Genomic DNA, 21,024 nt, shown 5'->3' with positions numbered 1-21,024 from the left:
ATCAACGTGTACGACAGCGTGTTCCAGTTCCCGCCAATATCCAGCAACTTCACACAGCCATTGAATATACTGGGATCTCTATGGTTCAATCGTCAGTCATTTGGTCTCTCTGTGTGGCTCATGTGTTGCAATGTATCATGTTAATGTACAATTTGAACAGTATCCAATTCCTTATTGAGGAATGTTTTACAAATAGGACAATCTCCTACATAAATGGTGCCCTGTGTGAGAAGAATCACCTACATAAATGATGCCCCCAAGTGAAGAGGATACCCTACTTAGGTGTCAACACTTCAGTCACCTCTCCTTTCCTTTCCGACCCCTCTATCCATCCTTGTGAAGTGTAATATCTGGAATCTGTCAATGGAACGGACATTGGGACGTCCAAGCTTCTACTCACCATATAGTTTCCAGTCCGTGACGGGGGACATTGCTACTGAACATTTGAACAGGCTGTCGGTTGATTTGAGCATCATTAATGTAATATAGGCACCATAACCCTGGAAAACAATCAAAACAACAAGAAACAAACAAGTAAACAAAAAAATGCCGTTTCCGTACAATCCACAGAATCGGGACCGCTTTATCATTTTGAAATCAATCAAAAAACATTTCAACTTTTAATAAATCCCGGGAAACTGCAAACAAATAATATGAAATTTGGTCCTGACAAGTTGAGTGCATTTCTCCTAAAGTCATTAACCCTATGAGACCCATGGTTGCAAAAATGCAACGCTGCCTGCAGGTCATAAAATGTACAGCTCATCAACAAACAAGCATGCTAAACACTACAGAGTGCATCTCCTTTGACCTAAATGTATCTTAGTAGCATTTGTTTTGTGTCAGTATTATTCTTGTGGCATCAGTAGCCCCTGAAACATTAGAAACCTGTCCACTTGTCTAAGACCACACTGGTCCCCTACACATGCATATGTTGGTAGCCGTCCATGCAAGTACATGACTTGAACATTTGCTTACTGTCTTCTCTAAGATGTAGTGATTATGTATATATATATATTTTTGAATCAAACATTCTGAGCCAGAGCTAGAGGTCATTTTGTAACTGTGGCAAAAACACATCATTGGGCTTAAAGTGTTGCAACACAGAGACATAGTGTCACATTCATATGTTGACAGACAAGTAAGAGAGATGATTTCCCTTTCAAATAATGCAAATATGGACGAACAAATACATTTTAATTTTTTTTTTAAGTTGTCAGAATACTGCCATTGACGACCATTCATATAATGGTAAAGAAGTAGGACAGGTTCTCTCTCGCCAAGTTAACCCAGAAAGGAGAACCAAAAAGTAGATGTTCTCCATACATAGAAACCCCACCAAATAGTTGATCCTTTAAAAAAATAGATGTTTTTGATAGAAAAATACATACATTTTAATCAATTTGTGACCAGATTCGGGATCGCAGGCGTTTGACGCCTTTTCCTACTTCACAGTCGGGCTGTTTGAAAATGTCATATGCCTTAATTAAAAATGTGTATGGGGTCTGTAAATATGAATTAAATAAAGAAGTGATGAGTCTAGTTTAGTCAAGGAGAAGTACTGAGCTCTGTAGGGAGAAAGGCAGGATCCGTGGTTGGCTGAGACAATGGAGGGAGATAATAGAGAGACTACTTTCTGGAGGACAACGCCATGCTCACTCACACATTTACATGTGAATTCTGAAAGAGATGGGTGGGGCTAAGGTTTAAGAGGGTGTGAATGATGCCGAATGGGCATAAACAAAGAATAGCTCTCTAGAAAGTGTGAAAATCATTCAAGGTCATTTTTCTCCTACTTCTCGTCAAAGTGGGATAACAAGTTTATCAAATTTAAAAGAAGCATAACGTTCCCATAACTAGAGTGTTTGATATACAATTTAAACTCTGTCTGTACTTTTATAAAATGTAAAATGTCACATTGTCACATTGTGCTATTCCAGACATTTGACTGAATTTCAGATGTACTGTATATACCATAAAACAATATATTTCATCACGTTGTAATTTTTACAGTTTTCTTAGCACACAGTTTTCCTACCATTGAAGCCCAATGGAGCATTTCTGCAACGTTTCCATAAAATTGGTCTACAAACTTGAAATATATTTTCTTATTATTTTCAAAATCAGATGCCTATTAGAAGTATGATAGATTCTGGCAATAGATTCTTACCCTCCCAAATACTCCTATCCGTGTCCGATCAATGTACGGGAATGTCAACATGTATCTGAAATAAGTTACAAAGCATGATATCACTCATAGATAACAGCAATATGAATTCACTTCCCCAAAATGTTTTAAGATTGTTTGACAAATTCAGCTAAATGGAAAACGTGAGCAGATTGTTGAATTAGCATGTATTCTAAGGCTAATGACTTTTATAGATATAGCTAGAGTTAAAACTAAATGAGATTTAATGGGATCAAACTAATACATACTCCACAGCTGTGATTTGATCCTGCACCTCTACGGTTCCCAAACGCCGGTGGACTTCATGTAGAACCCTCTGGCCCAGGAAGCCACTCCCCCTGCCGTCCAGACGAGCCACTATGACATTATCCGAGCTGACCAGAACCGAGTCCCAGTCCAGAACGAAACGGTCGCTCACCGCCTGGCCCCCGGGGGAACCATCGCTGAAAGAATAAACATAACTGTTAGAATGAAACAGCGTTGACACTATGGGCACTGTAACGACAGTCTGACTCTCACGCGATGGGGTTCATATCAATCATAATAGATGGGAATGCATAGATAAAAACACTTCAAACAAATTAATTCAACAACAGTGAGCGCAGATACTGATGGCGATACGTACACTATCAACAGCAAGCCATAGTGACGCGATTCAGAAAAGTCTGGTGGGTAAGAGATCTTCAAAGGCAGATCTGAGCAGAGAAAGTAGCCATTAGCAACAACCTTAGAATAATAGATTAGAGAAACTGACAGAAAAAAATGTGTTATTAGCCAAAATGATCGGTCGTACCAAAATGTTCCATCTGGATTGTTCTGAAATCTGTCATCTGAATCCTCTTGACCTTTAAGGCGGCCTTTAGTAAAGAGTTGTTCTCAAGGATGTAGAAATCTAATAGGGGAACAAGGTTTCATCAGTTTTAGAACTGTTCACAATGTGGGCCACTTAATCTAGAGAGATGCAAGTGGAATTATATTAGACTTATATAACGCATAAAGACTTCTCTTTCAAGCCTGAAATGAAATATAAATAAACTTTAAAGCTTTCAAGGATTTCCAGCACACTTTTTAATGATAATTCTAGTGGGGAGTTGAACAGTGTCCTCGATAACCAACCAGGTGCCAATTGTTTGGCCCTTACAACAAGCCTTTGAACGGTGCATATGACCAGATGCATTGTATTTTCTAACCCAGAATAAGATGTTTATTGGTCTACCATAAAGACTGTGGTATCATCAAAACACACAAACACTGAGGACAGATGGGAATTATTTTGAACTCAACATTGTACTTCAGCATCCAAATAATGAACTAATGTAGCCTGAGTGGTGCTGCCTGCATCTGAGTTTGACCACTGTAACATAATCAGTGTCTGCTGTATACGATTGAGTAGGTGTGCTATTGATCTTGCCACAGCTGGCAGCGCAAATAGCAGACTCACTGGCATGCAGAAAGTTTTCCTTTCGCCAAAGATATCTCATTTTTACCAACAACTGCTTGTCAATGGTTGTTTTTAAAAGAAGCCCCCCCTGCCATTTTCTCCACATTGAACTACAAAATGAATTCCTATCGTATCCTTCATTCCAGCCATCTGAGAGGAAACTGAATGGAAAATAATTCATCCGGTATTTTCAATAGAAACCCCAAATCAATAGGCGTCTCATTATGAAACTGCCAAGGCCCCGAAGTTCTCAGCTGTGGATTGGAAGGTTTGTCCAAGTAACCCTGGGCAAATTGATTGCATTTTTTCCACTGCAGCTGTTAACGTTCAAGAGAAAACATTGACAGATATCCAGACATGGACGGTGTAAATGAAAATAAGGAAATGAAGACAGCAGGGGGTCGATTCGCATTGCTAGTTCAGAGTCAACAAGGGTACAAGTGAGAGGGGGAATGGTKTTTTTCAACAGCAAATCTTCAATATTTGAACAAAGTGAGCAATGGCTTTTTTTCTCTTTTTTTACACTTGTTGGTTCTGGCAAAATGCCAACGTTCCAAGTTCTCGCTAACTCCTTTGAGCAGTTTATGACATGCCTATCAGTTAAGAGAGATTAAGTTGACTTCTTACTGGCATTATTGAGGCTGTGTAAGATCACAGTGGGTGCTCCGGGACCTGCGAGAAAAAAATAAAGGATTAAAAGATTTGAAATCGGTATCCTCAAATCCTTTGAATGGCTGAAGATTTACAATTTGGTGTGACTTGAGTCGACAACTTAAGCTTGAGTCACAAAATACCAGTTTCCCCAAGCAATACACGTTCGAGGAGTAAGACATACAAATGCATCCTATTTGTACATAAAGAGTTACAAAAATAGCATGTCTCAAGCAGGGTAGCATAGTCACAAATACAATACAGCAGCCTTTCCAATCCCCTAGCTGCTGTCACAACCACTGTAACCAATTTTACCTCCACTTCTTTACCAATTACAGTCAGTAGTTAAAGGTAATTCAAACTGCCTCTTATAACCCAGGCCTTTCAGATTAAGTCAATTATATTCAGCGCCCATTGGAAGACACCCAATCTGAGGTTAATAAGATCAAGCGGATACCTCGGGTGATACCCCGACCCTCTACAAATCACTGTTCACTCAGGCTAGCCCTTCCGTTTGAATAATACTAGCCGCGGTAATGGTGATTTAACAGCCACACACTATTAACAGGAATGGTAAACATATGAGGCTTTTAAAGCCCAACACGGTGTAACGTTCGTTGTTTGAAGGAGACCAAGGCGCAGCGTAATTTGTGGTCATCATATTTATTTAAATGAGAACCAGCAACAAAACAACAAAGTGAAACCAAAACGAACGTACCGTTCCATAGGCTACAAGAGCTGTACAAAAACAAGATCCCACAACATAGGTGGGAAAAAAGGCTACCTAAGTATGATTCCCAATCAGAGACAACGATAGACAGCTGCCTCTGATTGGGAACCACACTCGGCCAAACACAAAGAAATACAAAACATAGAATGCCCACCGCACATCACACCCTGACCTCACCAAATAGAGAAATAAAACGGCTCTCTAAGGTCAGGGCGTGACACACGGATCAATGAAGAAGAAGCAAAGTTTCATTTTCACCCCTAAAGCAAGTTTTATCATGTCTTACATGGTTGTTGTTTTTCTTAGAAAATATAATAAGAGAGAATTCACAACAATGCACCATTAAAACATTCGAGGAGCAATGGCTCTCAAGGAAATTGCAAACTCAGCAAAGGAAAAGGGCACTTGTACCTGCTCGACAATGGTAATGATATCCGTTGCGTTTAATGGAGGGAATTAACTAGCTTTAATACGCTTGTTGAGGAGAGTGGTCATGACAAACTGCTTGGTTGTTACTGAATTTAGCCTTATCCTCAGATGACGTGCTAACTGCATTGTGTTTATAGCTCAAAAACAGGATAGTACATTTTGCCCATTAACTCATGGTGCACAAGACAAACGCACCCAAGCATACAGTACAAATACATGTGGTTAAAACAAACCTAAACAATAAACAACCGCAGTGGCAATAAACTCTTTTTAATGCGCTGTGTGTGCATGGCACAATAACAGCACGTAAAGCAATTATACACAATAGAGCGGCTAATTTTATTTTGAATTGTTTGATAGTGTCTCTACACTAAATGTTCAATAATGACAGATTGCCAAAGGCAAACTCCTGACATCTGTCAAATGGATTGTGACTCACAGGGCCAATGATACATAATAGTWGACTAAATTGGAACTAGACACTGAGTTAACAAAACATTGCTCTTTCCATGACACAGACTGACCAGGTGAATCCAGGTGAAAGCTACTCTATGATCCCTTATTGATGCTACTTGTTAAATCCACTTCAATAAGTGTAAATGAAGAGGAGGAGAAATATCAAAGGATTTTTAAGCCTTGAGACAATTGATACATAGATTGTGTATGTGTGCCATTCAGAGGGTGAATGGGCAAGACAAAATATTTAAGTGCCTTTTATTAAAGGGGTATGGTAGTAGGTGCCAGCTGTACCGGTCGGGGTGTGTCAAGAGCTGCAAAGCTGCTGGGTTTTTCACACTCAACAGTTTCCTATGTATCAAGAATGGTCCACTACCCAAACTACYTCCAGCCAATTTGACACAACTGTGGGAAGCATTAGACTCAACATGGGCCAGGACKCCTGTGGAACTSCTTCGACACCTTGTAGAGTCCATTCCKCAATGAATTGGGTGCAACTCAATATTAGGAAGGTGTTCCTGGAGTTAATTTTCATATTATTTCATATTAGACACTTCATCACAACAAGATCATTTAATCTACACGCAAAAATAAGATAATTCCCAGCACACATTGCAAGAACTCCCCCCGGCAATGACGTGTCTCTGGCCTTTTAAAGGAAAGGTTCACCCATTTTGTAATGTTCTATTGTTGATGTGCATCCCTGAGTGATGTTCTATTGATTTCCTGTGTCATTCCATGTTTTCATGTGTATGTGAGTTATTGGAGTTCAAGCAGGCAGAAATCCGGCAGGTATGACGTAGCACTGTGATAAAGTCCCTCTCACTACACTGGAAGTTAATAGGAATAGGATTTTAGATCGCGGAAACGTCTATCATAAATGTCAAAATTCAATACTGGCCGATGTCATAGGTCGGGAGGATGTTCTCTCTAATGAGCCATTGATCATATTTTTTTTTTTAGATATTCCTACCTCGAGAAATGTTTCATTTAACGGAGGGTCTAGCACATTTTTCCTATTTGTCTGCATCTTTAGTCCAGGGTGCAATAGGAGTCCAATGGATGACGCATAACGCCCGACCCAGCAGACTGTCAACCAACCGTGTTCACGTTGTCATGRTGCGTCACGTGGTTGCTAAGCTAATTGTCATGCAATCCCTTCTCAAAGTCAGTGTATATGTCGAGAAACGTGCCTATTTTCCTCAAAAGTACGTAATGACACGATTCCAAAGCTACAGTGGCTTGCGAAAGTATTCACCCCCTTGGTATTTTTCCTATTTTGTTGCCATACAACCTGGAATTGAAATGGATTTTGGGGGGGGGGGTTGTATCATTTGATTTACATAACATGCCTACCACTTTGAAGATGCAAAATATTGGCAACCAAGAAATAAGACAAAAAAACAGGAAACTTGAGCGTGCATAACTATTCCTCTCTCCCACCCCCCCCTCGCACACTCCTTTTGCAGCAATTACAGCTGCAAGTCTCTTGGGGTATGTCTCTATAAGCTTGGCACATCTAGCCACTTGGATTTTTGCCCATTCTTCAAGGCAATACTGCTCCAGCTCCTTCAAGTTGGATGGGTTCCGCTGATGTACAGCAATATTTAAGTCATACCACATATTCTCAATTTTATTGAGGTCTGGGCTTTGACTAGGGCATTCCAAGACTTTTAAATGTTTCCCCTTAAACCACTCGAGTGTTGCTTTAGCAGTATGCTTAGGGTCATTGTCCTGCTGGAAGGTGAACCTCTGTCCCAGTCTCAAATCTCAGGAAGACTGAAACAGGTTTCCCTCAAGAATTTTCCAGTTTTTAGATCTGCCACCACCATGATTCACTATGGGGATGCTGTTCTCGGGGTGATGGGAGGTGTTCGGTTTGCGCCAGACATAGCGTTTTCCTTGAAGGCCAAAAAGCTCKATTTTAGTCTCATCTGACCAGAGTACCTCCTTCCTTATATTTGGGGAGTCTCCCACATGCCTTTTGGCGAACACCAAACGTGTTTGCTTATTCTTTTCTTTAACCAATGACCTTTTTCTGGCCACTCTTCCGTAAAGCCCAGCTCTGTGGAGTGTACGGCWTAAAGTTGTCCTATGGACAGATACTCCAATCTCCGCTGTGGAGCTTTGCAGCTCCTTCAGGGTTATCTTTGGTCTCTTTGTTGCCTCTCTGATTAATGCCCTCCTTGCCTGGTCCGTGAGTTTTGGTGAGCGGCCCTCTCTTGGCAGGTTTGTTGTGGTGCCATACTCTTTTAATTTTTTAATAATGGATTTAATGGTGCTTCGTAGGATGTTCAAAGTTTSTGATATTTTTTTATAACCCAACCCTGATCTGTACTTCTCCACAACTTTGTCCCTGACCTGTTTGGAGAGCTCCTTGGTCTTCATGGTGCTGCTTGCTTGGTGGTGCCCCTTGCTTAGCGGTATTGCAGAACAGGTGTATATATACTGTGATCATGTGACACTTAAATAAAGTCCACCTGTGTGCAATCTAACTAAATATGTGACTTCTGAAAAGTAATTTGTTGCACCAGATCTTATTTAGGAGCTTCATAGCAAAGGGGGTGAATACATATGCATGCATCACTTTTCTGTTTTACATTTATTTATTTATTTTTAAACAAGTTTTTTTTTTCATTTCACTTCACCAAATTGGACTATTTTGTGTATGTACATTACATGAAATCCAAATAAAATCTACTTAAATTACAGGTTGTAATGCAACAAAATAGGAAAAACGCCAAGGAGGATGAATACTTTTGCAAGGCACTGTATATGATATTGCAGATAGGAAGTAAATTATTCCATTCCACTGACACCTGCCTACTATATCTGACTGACCACATAAGGAAGTAGACGGGGGGAAATTTTGTGTTATGGTTATGTTAGATCTCCAAAAGGGGTTTGATACAGTGGATCATGAGATTCTGTTATTCAAACTAAGAGCCATGGGCTTTAACAACTTAGCAGTAAAATAGGTCAGCTCTTACCTGCAAGGAAGAAAACAGACGGTGGATGTGGATGGGACCCTGTCTAAACCCAAAATCTTGAACTGCGGGGTACCCCAAGGGAGTGTGCTGGGTCCACTTTTATTTCTGTTGTATATAAATGATCTGAAATCTGCCTGTACATGTGATCTTTTCTGCACTGTTGGTTTCCCACAAATACAAAAATGTGGTTGAGAAAGCCCTCAGTGCTGATCTTCTGAATGTCATTAAATGGCTATATGACAAAAAGCTGTCAGTCCATCTTGTTCGGGTCCAAAGTGAAACTGAGGAAATCCCCAGTTTTTAAGGTGGTAGTAGGTGACATAGTAGTCGCAGAAAAAGACTATGTTAAGTATCTTGGATGTGTGCTAGATAACCATCTGACAGGGGAGAGCATGGCACAAAATGTTATCGCCAAACTGATCCATAAAATTAGCTTRCTGGCTAGAACCTCCAAATATCTGGATAAGAACGCAATGGGGACATTGGCAGGGGCTCTTGTTCAGTGCCACTTCAACTATGCATGCTCTTCCTGGTACAATAGTGCCCCCAAGATATAAAAAAATTAATTGCAGACATCTCAGAACAAATTAGTCAGGATTATTCTTAAACTTCCAGCACTTATACATCTTGACTACTCCCACTTTGAAAATTGTTCCTTGTACATAAGATTGTCCACTGTATGGTCCCCAGGTACTTATGTAACTACTTTAACTTAGTAAGGGATAACCATAACTATTCAACTAGGAGTCAAACTGACGTTGTTCCTTTAAGATTTAAAAGTGGTACAGGGAAAGAAACATTTTTATACTCGGCTGCCATTCTTTGGAATAATCTTCCAAAGAATTTCAAACTTATAACCTCCATAGGTAGTTTCAAGTTCTCACTGAAAAGAATTGCTAAATAGTAGCATGTCTTTAAAGTGAGTGGTAAGATTAAAGTAGGTGGCGGAGAGGAAAATGCTCGGGATAATCCCTAATATATACATATATATATATATATATATATATATATATATATCTTATATATATATTAGGGATTGATTGTTCATATATTAAGGGTATGTGAGACTGTCATTGTGTCTGTCATTGTCTGTTGTCATTACAATTGCCGCCTAACCTTGTTGTATTCCCACTTGCATCTTCAAAAGGACAACAATGGAAATAAGCTGTTAAGCTTAATTGTGTTATCCTTGATGATTTTCTTAAAATTGTATGTGGAGGCGTCACCAGCTGGCCCTTATGTATGGATTTTACAAATTGCCAAATAAATTAAACCAATCAATCAATATAATATACACTACCGTTCAAAAGTTTGTGGTCACTTAGAAATGTCCTTTTTATCCATAAACACATACATGAAATGAGTTGCTAAATGAATAGGAAATATAGTCAAGACCTTGACAAGGTTATAAATAATTAGATTTCACCCCATGCTTCCTGAAGCACATCCCAAAAATTGGATTGGCTTGATGGGCACTTCTTGCGTACCATACGGCCAAGCTGCTCCCACAACAGCTCAATAGGGTTGAGATTCGGTGACTGTGCTGGTCACTCCATTATAGACAGAATACCAGCTGACTGCTTCTTCCCTAAATAGCTCTTGCATAGTTTGGAGCTGTGCTTTGGGTCATTGTCCTGTTGTAGGAGGAAATTAGCTCCAAATAAGCACCGTCCACAGGGTATGGCATGGCGTTGCAAAATGGAGTGATAGCCTTCCTTCTTCAAGATCCATTTTACTCTGTACAAAACTCCCACTTTACCACCACCAAAGCACCCCAGACCATCACATTGCCTCCACCATGCTTGACAGATGGCGTCAAGCACTCCTCCAGCATCTTTTCATTTTTCTGCGTCTCACGAATGTTCTTCTTTGTGATCTGAACACCTCAAACTTAGATTTGTCTGTCCAGTGTCTGTATTCTTTTTCCCATCTTAATCTTTTCTTTTTATTGGCCAGTCTGAGATATGGCTTTTTCTTTGGAACTCTGCCTAGAAGGCCAGCATCCTGGAGTCGCCTCTTCACTGCTGACATTGAGACTGGTGTTTTGTGGGTACTATTTAATGAAGCTGCCAGTTGAGGACTTGTGAGGTGTCTGTTTCTCAAACTAGACACTCTAATGTACTTGTCCTCTTGCTAGTTGGTCACCGGGTCCTGCCGCTCCTCTTTCTATTCTGGTTAGAGCCAGTTTGTTCTGTGAAGGGAGTAGTACACAGCGTTGTACGAGATCTTCAGTTTCTTGGTAATTTCTCGCATGGAATAGCCTTCATTTCTTAGAACAAGAACAGACTGAAGAGTTTCAGAATAAAGTTAATTGTTTCTGGCCATTTGGAGCCTGTAATCGAACCCACAAATGCTGATGCTCCAGATACTCAACTAATCTAAAGAAGGCCAGTTTTATTGCTTCTTTAATCAGAACAACAGTTTTCAGCTGTGCTAACATAATTGCAAAAGGGTTTTCTAATGATATATTAGCCTTTTAAAATGATAAACTTGGATTAGCTAACACAACGTGCCATTGGAACACAGGAGTGATGGTATGCTGATAATGGGCCTCTGTACGCCTATGTAGATATTCCATAAAAATCTGATGTTTCCAGCTGCAATAGTCATTTACAACATTAATAATGGCTACACTGTATTTCGGATCAATTTGATGTTATTTTAATGGACAAAAAAGGACATTTCCAGGTGACCCCAAACTTTTGAACGGTAGTGTATATCCCTGGTATAAAATCACATTCTGTTTGTGTCTCTAACGTATCTCTTCAGTGTATGTTTAGGAGCCGGTTATGTTCGCTTTTAGCATTACTATCCTACTATCACATTGGTGTTAGCATATGATATACCTTACAGGGAAACACTGAGCAGTTAGAGGAAACGCTGTACATTTGCTGGATCTGATAATGAATCTTATATGTACTGTGTCTCTGATCCTGAATCTACGTCTAAGCGGATGATGCATTGGTTGGGTTTAACTAATGACCTAGCTGGCATAACTTCACGGTTTCAAATAATGAATGGTTGGTTGATGTTGGTCCCTAATGTCTTGAAATMACCTCTCAAAGAAAGTTGATGCTTTGGTTTCCTAAGCTCTATCAATATTTATCTAGCTTCAACAAAGACAGATGAGGGGTGCTAGCATGTAGATCAATATTAGCCTTCAGAATGATGCACTGCTTGTGTTAGAATTTAGCTTAGCTGACTAACATTTAAAGAGCAAAATGACATGTTTGCATTAGCCTGTTAGTGCTGTCTTGGCGCTATGGAGCACTACTATACAATGGACTGTCTGTGTTAGCATTGAGCTAAGCTGGATAACTTTTACAGTGCATAATGACATGTTTACTTTGCATTGGCCTGCTAGTGCTATCTTGGTGGTAAAGAGTGGAATCCAATGCACTGAGTTAGCATTTAGCTAACTCAGCATTTAGCTCGGCTAGCTTACCTTTACAGTGGAGGATGATATGCTTATCATTGGGGCTTATCTCGGCATTAAAGAACAGACAGTGCGCCTTATTTAGCTCACACGTCAGACAGTGTCGAGGGAACAACCCGACAGTCTTCACACTGAAAGGAAGGGGAAGACGGAAGATTAGGAGACCGTTTTAACGTCCACTGCAAACCCCAAAGAACAGGCCTATAGAGTATCTAGCACCTGTGGTGTTTGCAGTTGGCATATGATATTTACACTCTACATAAATGAGGAGACAAGCAATGTTGAGGTCGGGAGCTTCACGTCATTGGTTCACCTGAAAGCATTTTAAATGTAATTAAGCCGATTCTCCCTTATCAAAAGAGCAGCTGAATTTGGAAAAGTTTTTTTTGAAAAATGTAATTATCATAACCTAATGTGCCTTTGCAACCTCCATACGCTTTATGAAACAAGTATCATCCAGTGTACACGATCTTACATCAGAGTGTCTCTATATTTCTGTAAGCACAAAACCTCAGATGTTTGCTGTTGTTATGACATGTTCTTCGCGAAAAGAAAAATTACAGAATATGAGAGGGACTGTAAATCAAAGGGGAGCTGTCAAAAGCAAGATTCAGGACAGGTTGCTAAATGAGTCACCTGAAAAGCTGTCTTCTTCGCGGTGAGCCTTCAGTGCTGAGAAAATATCTGTATAGAAGAAACAAATAAGTTAATTGAGTCTCAAAGAAACCCAGTGGCCTTTGCTAACAAGGTTATGCCATAAATACACTCTCAAGCTCAGCTTTGTGCCTGCAACATGTCATATTTAGATGAGAAATAAACCTGATACTTTCAAATAAGCAGCATTTGTCTGTGTACTACATATGCAAATGACACTCAGTCTTGAGGCAATACGCATGAGGTTTATGAGTGTCAAGTTGAGAAGAGAAAAATCTGCCTATCAAGCTACAATAACATACAGGTACCATACAGTTTCACACTCAAGGTTCTATGTTTTACGATGCAAAATGCAATGTCCATTCTTAAACCTCCTTTTCCCACCATGCACTATGGCGTGCTGTCTATGATTTGCAGTTACATTGGTCTGAGATTTTGATTCGGAATGTACCTGACACCACAACTCTTACAAGAGTAATGACACAAAGCCCCTCATAACATACAATCAAGTTCACTGTGATAACAATGATGTTTTCTGTTTGTGCTGTCGTCAACTCCTCCACAGCATTCATTCATCATTCCATACATGCACATAATGTGATCTGTCGAACCAGACTAGCTGCTGCATATGTATGAGATACCTTTGTGTCAAGAACTGTGTTGAATTATGATTCATGTCATTGTATAGTCAATGCAGGCATTATTACATATGGGACTCATATCAACATGGCTGCAGATGCTCAACTGTCTATCACCTATCCATATAAGAGTCATATACAGTGAGGTCCAAAKATATTTTGACAGTGACACATTGGTCACACTTTATTTGGATAGTCCATCTGTAGATACTATCTTTTGATAAGCAACTACTTGCCAGATATACTGTTAGGTTTAGAATAAAGGTTAGGTTAAGGGTTAGGATAAGGGTTAAGMTTAGGACTAKGGTTAGGATTAGTAGATAGTTGAAATGTTACTGAGTCTGTAGATGGTCTGTAGRGCATCGACAGATGGACGATCCAAGAGTGTTACCAATAAATGCTGTGTTGTTTCGTCTCTGTACTCCAGCACTTCGGATTTGAAATTCTACAATGAATATGAGGTTTCATTAGTCCACTGACGATACATTCCCAACATGTTTTGCATGTCAGCAGGCAAGTTTTCAAGATATTGTACTTTCAAGAAGCAAAGTGTTCCCTGCAAAATCATCATGAAGATTTAAAAAGTTGGAGGCATAAATGTCATACCCCCCAAAAAATGCAAAGCTTCCCTTTTATTGTTAGTGGTGAGAGGTTAGCATTTCTTGGGGGTATGATCTTTGTGCCGCTATACCTTTCGCACTCATTATTATTCACGTTTCATTCAGGATTATCCGTAATCATGGTAGCACCCACATTAATGTGCAAGTATTCAAAACAGTGGCGGTCAGTGCCGTTTATGACAAGGGAGGACKATTTTTTTTATGAGCACGGCCTTATTTCTATTACAGCATGTTGGATGACTGTCATTCATATTCCATTCACCCAGTTCAATGTGACATCGATAGGTTTAGGCTACTCAAATTGTCCATATACCCATCATGAGGTTGCTCCAACCTAGACTATGAATGAAAGTTTACAACGTGTAATCATTTCGTGTTAGGAATATGGGCCCAAAAATACCATACTTTTGACTACCTTAAAACACATAAGTTAAATGTGCCCAAATACTTTTGGTTCCCTTAAATGGGACTGTGTACAAAGAGTTCTGTAATTTCTAAAGAGTTTGCCTCAAATTAAAGCTGACAGTCTGCACTTTAATCATAGTCACTGCATCATTTCAAATCCAAAGTGCTGGAGTACAGAGCCAAAACAGAAAAAAAAGTGTCACTGTCCAAATAKTTTTGTACRTCACTGTACGTACTAAATACCTGAATCCTCATTATTGATTTATTATGCACAGTTCAGAAGAGACACTCACATGTTGTCGTTGCTCTCATCATAGGCCAGGATCTTAGTTACTTCCCAGTTTCCTGATGTTAGATGGCGGACCTCGTTTTGATCTGCTCTGAACTGGAGCAAGGAAGGAGACGAGAAACAGGAAATAAGCTATGAGTGTGATCTACAATATCTATTTAAAAAAAGCCTTCCTGTTTTCAGAGTCATCACATSATCCTCATCAAGATCATCATCATCATCCTCATCAAGATCATCATCATTATCATACGTCCTAAGTACTGGTCACTAGCAAGGATTGCAATTTGATGTGGTTGAAGCCACTTTCATTGAGTTATCACATAATATATTTGCAAAAAAAGTACAGTGGCCATTGAGAGATGATGCTCACCACTATGGGCACACAGTAGTAACCCTACCCTCACTTGTGCTGTAATCATGGAGATATTACTCTCACCCCGGTGGAAACTATGGTAACAGAACCCTTTGAGTGGTAACCATGGTGACATGAGTGACCCTCATCAGAGATGTAACCATGGTGACGTGACCCTAGRACCTGTGTGGTGAACATGGCGATGTGATGGAACTCTCCGCGCCCGCCTTGCTTGACGGGCACTGTCAGGAAGAATATGCTGCCATCCCTGGAGAACACTGGTTCCTGGTTCTGCCGAAACAAACACAGCAAACATTTTTAGTTTAGAGTGTTATGACGTCATTACATGATCACAGAGATTGTGTAAAATACACTAGTAATATACAGATGTAGGATCTTAATTTAAACCAGTTTACTACAGCAGGAAAATAATCCTGTAAATATGAATTATTATGTGGATTATAATTCATGGTCATTTTTGTAGGGATTGATACATTTTCTGTTAGGGCAAATCAAGTCTGACATTTTTAAGTGAAATTATAAACTTTAGAAGCCTTTTTAAAACTCAAATACACTAKAGGTTTGCAATTCTCAGCAACAAAAGAGTAATCAAATTAAGATCCTACATCGGTACAAGTGTAATGGCACTTTAGGCCATTTACTACCATGGGTGCACAACAAAGATCTATTGAATAAGATTGAATGGAACTTTGATTTATTAAGTTTGGCTATTACTGACAAAAGTAAAGATTTTTTACCTGCTTTGAAAGCCAGAGCTCTGAGGTCTCCTCATGCCTCTGAAATAGAAAGGCCAAAATGTTAACAGTTAATATTATGTCCCGATTTATAATTGTCCCATATTACATCCCAACCTACTTCAGCAAACCTGAATAGCCGTGGAGCCTGGTTGGAATTAAGCATCCCACAAAGACAGTGTCACGTTCCTGACCTGTTTTCTTTTGTCTTGTATTTATTTAGTTGGTCAGGGCGTGAGTTGGGTGGGTTTGTCTATGTGTGATTTTCTATGTTGGGATGTTTGTGTTCGGCCMGGTATGATTCTCAATCAGAGGCAGCTGTCAATCGTTGTCCCTGATTGAGAATCATACTTAGGCAGCCTGGGTTTCACGTGTGTTTTGTGGGTGTTTGTTCCTGTGTCAGGTTTTGTGCCACACAGGACTGTTTCGGTTTTGTCACGTTTGTTGGTTGTTTTGTATTTTGAAGTGTTTTGTTGACTTTCAGTAAATAATGAACACTAACCACTCTGCGTTTTGGTCTGACCCTTACTCCTTCTCCTCATCCGAGGAGGAGGAATTAGACAGCCGTTACAGACAGCCCAAAGTCCCTCAAAATCACTCAATTCCCTTTCTTCCCCAATACTTTAACTCTAAAAGCGCCACCATATTTCAACCCCTAAAAGTACCAAAAGTGTTATGTTTTTCTTTTCAAAAAAATAAATGAAACACTTTCTGTCAAACTCTAACACCTTTTATTTTATTAATCTTTTGTAACACAAGTAAATTGTTTTTAATTCCCCAAAATAAGAATACATTTAAAAATGTTTTAAAAAATMTGTTAATATTTTGATCAATTTCACCCATAGACACTAATTATGAACATTTGTCTGTTATTTATTCAAAGTGTTTTCTTTCTGTAATACTAAGAGGCTGAGAAATTGGCGAATCTGAGATACTGGTAGGACCTAAAGTGTCCACCGATATGGCCGATTTAGACGATATGGTGGCATCAGACATTTAGCTCTAACTTTGGAATGCTATGGGCGATCAACTCAGTTCCAATTGTATCTGAACGATGAGACTCTCAACTTGGTGTAGAGAAATTGACTGAAAGCTAAATATTTATTTACATATATATATATTTTTATTTATTTATTTATTATAGTGGCTGCTATGCCCCAAATTTGGTATTGATTCCGCCCATTTTCATACTACCACACATCGCTAGAATACAAAAGACAGATTATGTTTCATTCCTCCATTTTAACACAAGCATCTAGATGAATGTAGTTTTTTGTTGTTGGTTACAAGTTGCTTGACCGAGTATAGAAAAAGGTTTAGAAATTATGCATTTTTTTGACCCCCTGTTGGTGCTTTTAGGGTTAAAATGCCAAATGGGGAAATCCGGAATCTGTGTTCTTTAATTTAAAACCCATTGGAGACAAAGACAAAAGCCTTGGCAGAGAAATTGAGTCTGCGCCCAGGCGGAGCCGCTTCTTGGCTGGAGCGTCTGTTTGTTTGTGGTCCAGCCGTCTGTGGGGCCTGACCCTGGGACAGTCAAACTGGACTGTGTCCAATAGACTCCCATGCTTTCCCCACAGGGGACCGCAGCTTTGCCCTTTTCCAGACATAGCTTATAATAACACTGTGCAATCATTGCCATCAAAACAAATAGTGGGAAGAATAAGTCTTTACTTAATGAAAACAGTTTGCTGAGATGATCATTTAATAAAGGCTTCCCAGTTGAAAGTAATAGAATAATGAATATGACTTATAGTGTGTGTTTATCTGATAAATGCCACAAGATAATATTTGTATTCKAAGTGGTGGATAAACAGAACAGAAAAAGTGCACCCCTCCACAAGTGTCCTTTAGCATGCATAGTAAAAAGCACAAAAAAAAGCACAACAGCTGATACAGTACTGTCAGATGAGGCATTCGAGTCAATGATATCTTTCCCTTTGGTAGCATAGCAGTAATAAAGTCATTGCATTGTCTGCTCTGTCCTCCCACTGACACAATAACAGAATGACCTCCCCAGGGTGAGTGTGACCTAGTCTCAACATTACCAAGCCCCCCACCCCCTACCCAGCATGCCTCTCACCTTAACACAGGCCCCCGTGGTGGTCTCACATACGGTAAGGATGGACACATTCTGGGCACGGTTCATCCACCTGACCGTCGTCTTGGTTTTACTGATCCAATTGACCATGGCCACATAGTGCTCCCTACGAGAGAGAACAACCACAGTGATTATTGTCTGAAACGTGGCCCATTGCCACATAGTGCTCCCTACGAGAGAGAACGGACAGAAGTTGTTATCATCTGCAACATGTACCATGACCTAGTCCCTCCAAATAGCGAACTTTCCAATATGTGTTTTCATTATTCCATGCAGTAAATCACACCTTAGTTTGAGGTTGTCTGGTGGTGTGAGCTCCTGTGTGTGTGTCGGCCCGTACAGATTCACCACGTATAACTTCACTGTGGGGTTGGGTTGACCAGCCTGAAAACAGAATCAGTCCTTTAGATATTGTAGCACCATTAAACATTATGAATCACAGATTAAAAACACCACACGAAGGCAATCACAATATKAACTAAACAAACAATTGCATAATTACATTGTAGTTATGTAGAGCAATTTATACTGTATATGTGCTACCAACATAAAAAACGACTTCAAAACATTCTGAAACAATGGATGGTGATAATAGTAACACATTAGAATCATTGAACACATGCCCTAACAATGAATAATAGCTATGGCTTTACACAATACAACGCATAATATCAACTCGTTTTATTTAACAGTGATACAAATGTTAATGGTTATGAAAGAAAATGAGAAAAACAGCATGACTAAAGTTATCACCTCATTTACACACAGCACTGGATTTAGCCTAACCACGTTTAAACCTGAATAAGAATCACAAAGGTTGGCCTTGAACAATGGATGAAGATATGAACCAAAGCCTGTATAAGCCCCAATAGAGAATGAATAGTCCTCTTATAGGCACTGCTACAGCACAGTATTGTATTGACCTTTTCTAATGCTAATCCTCCCTAATAGAGTAGCAATGCTTTTTCTACATCCAGTGTCATATTCACTGTTGGCACTCAACCCTAAATGCCATATGCCAAGCTCTACTGGTTCTCACCCTCGGTATGGATTCTGCCGCTTCTAGTTTAACCTTGGGCCAAGAACACATGGCCGGATTGGCCTCACACTGGGCCACAGTGCTGTGTTGCAAGAGGCGGACAAAAAGCAGGAAGAGGGATCATTTATGTATCCTCAGTTATCTAATTATCAATGTAGAAACAGAGGACACAGGGTTTGTGTCCCAAATGGTACCCTATTAATTTCATAGTACATTACTGGTACCATTGGCCCCTGGTCAAAGTAGTGCATTATATAGGGAAAAGGGTGTACATTGGGACGCACCCAGGACTGGGGGAACAACAGACATCTGGTGGGGAGTTTCAGTCTTAATTGCTGCAGGAAAGGGACACTGTTTGGATGGATCTTCCTGTACCTTGAAGTTCAGACATGCTGTGGGTCTTAGAATTATAGTGAATTATAGTGGTAATGGATTTGCTGTTTTAAACTGTAAATAACTCAAAGTACATTTATACTACTGGTCAAAAGTTTTAGAACACCTACTCATTCAAGGGTTTTTATTTATTTTTTACTATTTTCTACAATGTAGAATAATAGTGAAGACATCAACACTATGAAATAACACAAAAGGAATCATGTAGTAACCAAAAAAGTGTTAAACAAATCAAAATATATTTTACATTTGAGATTCTTCAAAGTAGCCACCATTTGCCTTGATGACAGCTTTTCACACTCTTGGAATTCTCTGAACCAGCTTCACCTGGAATGCTTTATCAACAGTCTTGAAGGAGTTCCCACATATGCTGAGTTCCCACATATGCATTTTCTCAACCAGCTTCATGAAGTAGTCACCTGGAATGCATTTCAATTAACAGGTGTGCCTTAGTTCATTTGTGGAATTTCTTTCCTTAATGCGTTTGAGCCAATCAGTTGTGTTGTGCAAGGTGTGTGTGTGTGTGTGTGGGGGGGGGGMGGGGGGTGTATACAGAAGATAGGCCTATTTGGTAAAATAAGCAAATAGAAACGACAGTCCATCATTGCTTTAAGACATGAAGGTCAGTCAATAAGGAACATTTCAATAACTTTTAAACTTTCTTCAAGTGCAGTCCAAAAACCATCAAGCGCTAAGATGAAACTGGCTCTCATGAGGACTGCCACAGGAATGGAAGACCCAGAGTTCATTAGGATAAGTTCATTAGACTTACCAGCCTCAGAAATTGCAGCCTAAATAAATGCTTCACAGAGTTCAAGTAACACATCGTAGTGACACATCTCAACATCAACATCCACTACTAAAGGACACCAATAATAAAAAGAGACTGGCTTGGGCCAAGAAACACAAGCAATGGTCGTTAGATAGGTGGAAATCTGTCCTTTGGTCTGGAGTACAAATGAAAGATTTTTGGTTCCAACCGTCGTGTCTTTGTGAGATGCGGTGTTGGTGTACGGATGATCTCTGCATGTGTATTTCCCACCGCAAAACATGGAGGAGGAGGTGTCATGGTGTGGGGGTGCTTTGCTGGTGACACTGTCTGTGATTTATTTAGAATTCAAGGCAAACTTAACCAGCATGGCTATCACAGCATTCTGCAGCGATTCGCCATTCCATCTGGTTTGTGCTTAGTGGGACTATCATTTGTTTTTCAACAGGACAATGACCCAACACACCTCCAGGCTGTGTAAGGGATATTTGACCAAGAAGGAGAGTGATGGAGTGCTGCATCAGATGACCTGGCCTCCATAATCCCCCGATCTCAACCAAATTGAGATGGTTTGGGATTAGTCAGACCACAGAGTGAAGGAAAAGCAGCTATGTGGGAACTCCTTCAAGACTGTTGAAAAAGCATTCCAGGTGAAGCTGGTTGAGAGAATGCCAAGAGTGTGCAAAGC

At 39.8% G+C, this 21,024-nt stretch overlaps 1 protein-coding gene across 2 annotated transcripts in view; it reads right to left on the bottom strand.

Moving 5' to 3' along the window:
* Window positions 1–21,024, bottom strand: part of LOC111959877 (inactive dipeptidyl peptidase 10) — a 309,270-nt gene that overhangs the window by 6,019 nt on the left and 282,227 nt on the right. For both annotated transcript variants that reach the window (XM_070437581.1, XM_023981712.2), the window contains exons 10-22: window positions 18,422–18,519; window positions 18,118–18,241; window positions 16,038–16,076; window positions 15,463–15,570; window positions 14,932–15,023; window positions 12,958–13,005; window positions 12,331–12,452; window positions 4,257–4,301; window positions 2,982–3,080; window positions 2,814–2,883; window positions 2,437–2,631; window positions 2,171–2,225; window positions 401–500 (exon numbers count right to left, since the gene is read on the bottom strand). In XM_070437581.1, the coding sequence (XP_070293682.1) occupies window positions 401–500; window positions 2,171–2,225; window positions 2,437–2,631; window positions 2,814–2,883; window positions 2,982–3,080; window positions 4,257–4,301; window positions 12,331–12,452; window positions 12,958–13,005; window positions 14,932–15,023; window positions 15,463–15,570; window positions 16,038–16,076; window positions 18,118–18,241; window positions 18,422–18,519 (1,195 nt within the window). The remainder of the gene's footprint in view (window positions 1–400; window positions 501–2,170; window positions 2,226–2,436; window positions 2,632–2,813; window positions 2,884–2,981; window positions 3,081–4,256; window positions 4,302–12,330; window positions 12,453–12,957; window positions 13,006–14,931; window positions 15,024–15,462; window positions 15,571–16,037; window positions 16,077–18,117; window positions 18,242–18,421; window positions 18,520–21,024) is intronic.

The sequence above is a fragment of the Salvelinus sp. IW2-2015 genome, linkage group LG36, assembly GCF_002910315.2.
Source record: "Salvelinus sp. IW2-2015 linkage group LG36, ASM291031v2, whole genome shotgun sequence".
Lineage (NCBI taxonomy): Eukaryota > Metazoa > Chordata > Actinopteri > Salmoniformes > Salmonidae > Salvelinus > Salvelinus sp. IW2-2015.
The sequence above is the reverse complement of the archived record's forward strand: the minus strand, read 5'-3'. Positions and strand labels throughout refer to the sequence as shown.